General features: G+C 52.0%; 1 protein-coding gene across 1 annotated transcript; it reads left to right on the forward strand.

The window, feature by feature from the left end:
* Positions 1 to 3,562: 3,562 nt before the first annotated feature.
* Positions 3,563 to 7,915, forward strand: GPR162 (G protein-coupled receptor 162; the record flags this gene model as incomplete). Its single annotated transcript, XM_017814601.1, has 3 exons — positions 3,563 to 3,644; positions 5,305 to 7,075; positions 7,883 to 7,915. Coding segments are annotated over exons 2-3 (873 nt in total), but the record flags the coding sequence as incomplete, so codon positions are not given.

The raw sequence follows: 7,915 nt of genomic DNA on the forward strand, positions 1-7,915 counted from the left end.
CATAATTTAATTCTGAAATGACATTTTTACATCCTTTACAGGCTGGAATTCTGCTGGAATACAGACTGCACTGAGCTATCAGTGATGCCACATGGGCAGGAGGGATGAAAAAAGGGTCAGTAACACTCAGAAGAGAAGAACACACAAAGCATTACAACAGGTGGGTAGTGGGGTCGGGGGATGCAAGAGGATATATACACCTCTGTAAAATGGCATGCATCATAACAATCATATATTTGATAAGCCTACCCTGGTAATTCCTTTTCTCGAGGAAAATATCATACACAAACATTTCTGTATGTGACAGAGGCTAAAAAAATATCTTTTAGAAGGTGTGTAGTTGTGTAAGGAAAAACATTCAGTGGTAAGCAGGCATCCACAAGTTCGAATCCTAGATTTTACATTGCAAGCTCTTAATATTTGTGTGTAGCTCATGACCAGCGCTAGTCATCTGTCCCCTAATGTGAGCTATTATCAGTTGCTCATTTTGCAGATGAAATATCCGAGAAATTTCACTAAATCTTTCCGTACAGTGCTAGAAATAGAACCTAGAGGTTTGGATATGACAAATCTACATTGCAGTCACTGTCACTGAAGGAAAATGGTAACGTATCTGCTTGGCTGGATTCTTTTTAGCCATTAGCCACACCCTGCCCAGAGAGCCAGAAAAGATGCCAGGAAACCTGCTTGCAAGCACGCTAGTTGTAGCCTCACAGGAGGCTGTATAAGCCGTGTTGGGGCTCTGAGGATGGATTTAATTGCATCCATGATCTGTGAGAAACATATGAAACCTCCCATGGTCACTATCAAAGTCCTGAGTAAGAGCTGCAAACCATCAAAACCCCATGAAGTGCATTTGGCTGTCTCAATGCTTCTGGTTTTAGGATTCTGCTGTTTCTTGGTTAATGAGCCCTGTTCCTTTAAGAATCCAAGGCACCTCTGGGAAGAGCATTTCTCTGGACCTGCAGAGCTTCAGAAATAACCTGCAGAAATAACTGATCTTTATGCAATGAACTTTTCCAGAAAACATTTCATACCCTGAAACTGTAACAGTGGTGTTTCTTCAGGCCTGGATGTCTTAGACTATTTTAGTGAGCTACGGAGACTTCAGACAGCAGATCACTGGTCGAAGTACAGACTGACTCTGTGGGAATTAAAAATCGCTCCCACTCTGTGTCTCCTTCTGAGAGATGAGTCGGTGGGGGTGTCTCATTTTCTACCCTAGACTTCCTAGATACACAGGCAATCCTGCACCACAGGGCTTCAGGACTTCCAGATCATCATCCACATTCCACATCAGTGCTCCTTTGCATGTGCATTGTCAATATGCAGCACATCCACAGTTGCAACCCATCTCTTATGAAAACCAGTAAAACCAGGTGTCTGGAAATCCTAGGCAAATAAAGGAAGTCTTTGAAATCCATTTAGATGAGATGGGTGGATGGACAAGCATCTGCTTAGGAGTGTGACAGCCCTGGGGTAAAAGCTCTTCTTCCCACAGAGTTCGTTCAATTTCACAGTAAATCTTCAATTTTGTGCTTTCGTTCAAACTAATAACCCAGACACATTTCCAAACACAAGAAGCCCCCTTGAGATACGAGGATCTGTCCCCATGCAGCTCTGCTCACCAATCTCTGTCAGGTGTAGCCCAGTCATCCAGCTGCAGGATGTCCCTACCTGAGCAGAGCCGAGGCAGGCAGACAGTGCAGAAAGTGCTAGAAGCTTGGTTTGCTGAGAACAAGAGGATTTATTCACCCACGCAGGCAGGCTAACAACTTACGCTAAAGAGACTCAACTTCTGAATCAGAAGAGGATGTAATGTGGAAGTTATCACATTAAGCAATTCACACAAATGACACAATTGGAGCTGCAAAATGTTTACATTTGTGGATATAGACCTTCTTACTTCAAGGCATAAACCTCCCACAAATTATATGGGTTGAAAAGCAGTGACAGAGGACTGTCTCATCTCACATCTCCGGTTCCTGCTGTAGGTAGACTGCCCACTGAGCTGAACCACCTTGCGGCCATTCCGCTGTGGGAGTCCTGCATGTCAAAGAATAGCCAGAGTATGGCAGCATCATCATCACCCACCTTCTTCAAAAATATCTCTTATCACCTACCTGACACAAAGCCAGATCTATTCTAGTGGTTCCTTGTTCTACTCACTGTCTCTAAAAGAAGCCCCAATAACAACAGCTACTGCAATGCAAATTTTTTTTACACCTCTAGAACTGCCTTTGCTGCTGTCCCTGAGCCTGAGAACCAGCAGTACCTCCAGCTTTCTTACTCAGGATTCTCTCCCTCTGCTGATCATACAAACCTCAGATGAAATTCCTTGGTATCCAAGGAACTTGGGATCACCACGGTCAATACTGAGAATGATATATGAAATCTGCCCTGTCAGAGGGGGTGATAAAACTGAGCAGACCCTGGATCTCTAGGTCCACTTTAGCAAACAGGGTATGGAGCAGGAGCAGATTGGTAGAGGAAGACATCTGATGACGAGGACTTTGTGGCCATACTGTAAATGCCTGGGGACTTACTTCAGACTAACCCAAAGCAAAGCTGAATTCTCATAGTCCTCAGTGCACATTTGCTGCACACCTTGCAGGTCCTTTCACCTAAATTGTTCAGGTTCTCTTGATCCAAACCGAGGTGCTAATGCAGCTGCACCCTGACTGTCCAGAAACATGGACTCCTATACCAATTCTGATGCAGGAAAGGAGCACAGAGATTTTGGCATATATCAGGTCCTAAAATGAATGAAGACAGGGAGGGTGTTGGTGCCTTCACTTCAATAGCAAGACAGTAACAGGTAAATGAGATGTCTGTTGCCTTGTGAAGACCTTCTAGCCAGGATTGACCTCGCTGAGGTGACACAGCCGGAGGGGGAGATTTACTCCTCTGGCATGACCAATGCATTCATCTGAGCACTACTCCTGCCCTATCTCCCTCCCTTTTTCCCTCTTTGTTGGACTACACTGCTAGTTGGTGGTGGAAGAGGCCACCACAGCAGCTATGCAAACTGAGGCACCAGGGCGCCCTGCCCTCCAAGCACCCCTCGCAGGCACCTCTGTGGGCAGCAACTCTTTGCCTTTCCCCCCATCCTCCCGACATCTATTACGGCCTGGGTGTCTCCTCATAACCCTCTTTGGGAACGGGAACCCAGCAACTCCTTGTCCTGCAAGCGGCATTGCGGTGGCGGCCCGTCTCGCCCCGTGGGGCAGGAGGACTGCGCGCAAGGGGCAGCCGCTGTGGTTGGGCCATGACCAAGACCGGCTCCGGGAGCACAGCCGGGCACACCCTGCCCCGCCACCCCTGCCCGTCGGGAGTCGCGGAGGGGCCGGTGCCGGGGCGGGGGCCGGTGCCGGGGCGGCGGCTCCGGCTCCCGCGCCCGTCCGCCCGTCCCGCCCCCTGGCTGCTCGGCCCGGCGGTGCTCCCGCCGCCGTCCCCCGCCGGCACTCCCCGCCCCTCGCCCCTCGCCGAGCCCCGCCCGGCGGTGGCCGGAGCGCGGGGCCGGGGCGGCTGCCTGCGGCGGCCGGTGCTGCGGCGGCCGGGGCCGGGGGCCGGCAGAGCCGGGCAGAGGCGCGCACAGCCGCGCGGGGCGCCCGTCGCCATGGCAGCGCTTGCTCCGGCGAGAGGTAAGATGGGTCCCCCCGGCCCCCGCCGCCGCCGCCGCCGCGATCGGCCCCCGCTCCGCCGCCGGCGGCCCCCGCTCCGCCGAGCGCAGGGCGGCGCCGCCGCCGGCGGGCACGGCCGCGCCCCGGGGCGCCCCGCGGGCTCCGCGGCCCCCGCCCCGCACAGCCCAGCCCAGCCCCGGCTGCACGGCTCCGCCGCCGCCGCCGCTCGGACCCCCCGCCGTGCCCGGGCTGCCGAGTGGGGGGCGGAGGGAAGGGGCGGCGGGGCAGCAGCGCACCGCGGCCCGGCCGCCGCATCCCCCGGCACCCCCGGCTTTCTCCGCGCTTCTTTGCAATCATTCTGGGTCATCTTGCCCTCCGAGCCCCCCTCCCTCGCCTGCCCCTGCATCACCATCCCTGGGAGTGTGTGCCCCGCAGGTGGGATGGGCGGTGGGGTGAAGCCGGGGAGCAGGGCCAGGTGAGGACGGGTTTCCCTGACCTGGGCTTTCCTGTCTCCGGGAGGGGGAGGACAACAGCCTGTAGCAGAATTGGGCCCCAAAGCCAGCAGAAGCAGGAGGGTTTCAGCCTCAGAGGGAACAGTGTGGGCCACCAGAACAAGCCGAGTGGGAAGGGCAGCAGAAGGAGATGCTGCAAGGAAATTCGTTCCCCTGGTATTATTGGGGCCGGGTAGCTCCGTAAGTGTCTCCAGAGGCCACAGGCCTAACTGCAAGAGTGGTGGTGCTGGGGGGGAAAAGATGAAACAGGGCAGAATGGGTCATCTCCAGCCCAGTTATAGCAAACTGTTCCAGGGAGGAAAGGAGGAAATGCCTCAGGTGGTTAGAGAGAGGGTGAGAAAATAGGGAGAAACAGAAGGAAAGGGAGGGGTGGGAACTGAGCCACTATCTCAGACTGGGGGAGCACAGAGCCATCCACATAGAGATTAAGTTTACATCTGCTCTGGTCAAGGCACAGAACAGGCCTATACCTTCCTGGAGTATACTGCTTGGATGTCCTCTATGGATGAAGGCTGAAGAGGGGGTCTGAGCTGGTAGGACTAGGGCTCACTGGCAAAGGCGAGTTTTCTCAGGGCTAGGTTAGCAGTCTTGTTTGCTGGGTTTGTGACTGTGGGGTGTCTGGAGACTGGAACTGCTCTAGCAGAAACGTGTGTGGCCGAAAGACTTGTGTTTCAAGACGGTGGGATGGCAGGGTACTGCTAGAATGGTGGAACACACCCATGGATGGGACAGGATGGGAGCAGCAGGTTAAAATCCAGAGCACTGGCAGAGAAAAGCTGAGGCCCAGAGACTGTGGGAGCTGTATGGCAGAAACAAGGAGTGTAGCAGTGCACACATGGGAATGGCAGGACGGCAATGGCAAGGGATGGTGCAGATCAGGTGTTCCATGTCAGAAATGGCATTAATAACATTTTGGGTAGGGAGCCTCAGACTTGAAGGACAGGGAGCATGATATGTGTCAGCAGCACTGGATGGAGTTGCTTCAGGACGGAGTCTGGCCTGAGCTATGCAGAGACTGATGCAGATCTGGCTCTTCTGTTCCTTGAAAGACATAGAGCTGCTCTTCACTGTCTAAATCATGACAAGGTGTTAGTGTGGGCAAGGAGAGAGAGAGATCTGGGGAGATAGAATGATCTTAAATCTCTTTTTCTCTTTTCTCTCTTCTACAGTGAACCTCATGCCCTGAATCTCCAAGGGAACCTTTGAAAAGGATCTTCCCCTCCCCACCATCTCATTGTTTGCCAGCTCTGCTGTGTACAAGAAAGCTTGAAAGACCAGGCTGAGCCCTAAAAGACAGCGAAAAAGACAATGTAGTGAGAGTGCTGTGAGGTCTTGGATAGGGAACCCTCTGAATCCTGTTTCTAACTCTTCTCTCTGTTGGTAGCTCTCTGACAGCCTTGGCAGGAACCTCTACGGGGCCACAAGTGTGGTGGCATTTAGTGAGAGGGGAATTACACACAGTGTATGCTCCACCCTCACTAATTCTGCAGGACCTTTGTTCTCCCTCTTGTCATCTCTGAAAATCTTGGCTAGCTGCTTATTCCCTAGGACACTGGTCAGCTGGCACTTGCTTCTACCAAACCACTTGGAGTCCCCAGAAGTCCTTGCTTGTGTGTGGCCTTCACCAGTCTCAGTAGGAGGTGGTCTCTGAGTCAGAAGGTGTCTGGCTGTCACATGAAGTAAGGAGAGTTTTTTCTTTGGGGTAAGAGCGGAGGAGGGAGATGAAATAGATGGGGAAGAAAAAAAAAAGTGTGCCCAAGCAAGTGAGGGAAGAAGCACTGGCAAGTATTCATGAGAGAGAAAGAAAGTGGAAGAAGGAAAAAGACAGAGAACTAGGGAAAAAACAGATGAAAAAGTTAGAACAAGGGAAGGAAATATAATCAAACAGGAGGGAAAGGGAGGATTGAAAGCAAGACAGAGTTGACGGCTGTTCTGCCTGGCACCTGGTGGCAATGCCTTGAGGAACCCCTCCAGCGTGCAAACAACTCGCATTGCAGCAGCAGATGAGGAGGGACGTGGCTCTGCCAGTGCAGAGTCCCGCTCACCCTCTTACAAAACCCCAGCGACAGGGACAGGGTACAGTCTAGCAGGGGTGGCAGCATGGGGGACTCTGATTCAGAGTCCACCTTGCACAACAACTCACTGTGGTGGCTGGCATGTGGCATGCTAGCTCTGTTGGCCAACTCTTGGATCATCCTCAGCATCACAGCCAAACAGCAGAAACACAAGCCTCTGGAGCTGCTGCTATGCTTCCTTGCTGGCACCCACATCCTTATGGCAGCAGTACCCCTCACCACCTATGCCGTGGTGCAGCTGCGGCGCGAGTCCTCTGACTATGACTGGAACGAAAGCATCTGCAAGGTCTTCGTCTCCACATACTACACCCTGGCACTGGCCACCTGCTTCACAGTGGCCTCCCTGTCCTACCACCGGATGTGGATGGTGCGATGGCCAGTCAACTACCGCCTGAGCAATGCCAAGAAGCAGGCTCTGCACGCAGTCATGGGCATCTGGATGGTGTCATTCATCCTCTCCACCCTGCCCTCCATCGGCTGGCACAACAACGGCGAGCGCTACTATGCCCGGGGCTGCCAGTTCATTGTCAGCAAAATAGGGCTAGGCTTCGGTGTCTGCTTTAGCCTCCTGCTGCTCGGAGGAATCGTCATGGGCTTGGTGTGTGTGGGTATCACTTTCTACCAAACCCTGTGGGCACACAGAAGACGCCGGCGGTGCCATCATCAGAGAGCAGAGGAAGCATCATCCTGCTCTTCATCAGCACACACCACTTTCAATGTGCCAGCCATTGTGGTGGAGGATGTACGAGGCAAAAGGAGGTCTTCACTGGATGGCTCTGAGTCAGCCAAGACCTCCTTGCAGATGACCAACCTCATAAGTGCTATTGTCTTCCTGTATGACACACTCACTGGGGTGCCTATCTTGGTAAGCAGCAAGTTCTCCCTTTCCCTTCAGGGTCCGCAGTTAAACCAGATTCGTTTTCTCTCAAGTTTTAGAAAAGAAACTCTCCTGTCCCACCAGCTGCAGAACTGCCGCATCTGAATCTGTGTTATTCCGAGCAGCGGTTTTAAAAAGATTGCAGTAATTCTGTCATCCTTCTGCAGCAGCATTTTCTTAAGTCTAAGCCTAGGGAATACACACCACACAGCTAAAACCACTGTGAAAGTTTTAAGTGGCTAAGAGGAGAGGAGATTATTCTGCCAATATTTTTACAATTTACTTGTAAAAACAATGATATTTTTTTTTCTCCAGTTTGCTTCTGGACAACAGATATACCAGCTTTAAAAGCTGTTGCATCCAGTTTTCTTTTTCCTTCTGCTTGTATAGTTGTAGGCAGCATTCAGGTTTTGGCTGGACGGTTGATTCTCTGCAAAACTGGAGAAGTTCTCAAAGGCAATCATTAAGAGAACAGAGGGGCTTAGTCACAGCTTTTTTTTTCCCCAGTGGCTGCGTCCTTTGTTAGCATGCATTTAGCTCCAGCTCATAATGAGCATGGGGAAGAAGGGATGCTAGCACCAGGTCTCACGTTTAAGAGATATGACAGCTTGGAATATAGTGCAGCAAACCTGGGGCAAGACCCCAAGAGCAGTTTTTCAAAGGGACACAGGGTAATTACTTGATGAATCCTTTACAGACAGATTACATTCCACTACAGAGTTGATTCTTACCTTTCTCCTTTGATCCCCACTTCTGTCTCCTTTCTTGGCATTGTTTCTTTTTCTTACCTCGAAGGTTGTGAGCTTTTTTAGCCTGCGCTATGATACG

This window comes from Lepidothrix coronata, unplaced genomic scaffold (genome assembly GCF_001604755.1).
Source record: "Lepidothrix coronata isolate B3197 unplaced genomic scaffold, Lepidothrix_coronata-1.0 Scaffold46, whole genome shotgun sequence".
Taxonomy (NCBI): domain Eukaryota; kingdom Metazoa; phylum Chordata; class Aves; order Passeriformes; family Pipridae; genus Lepidothrix; species Lepidothrix coronata.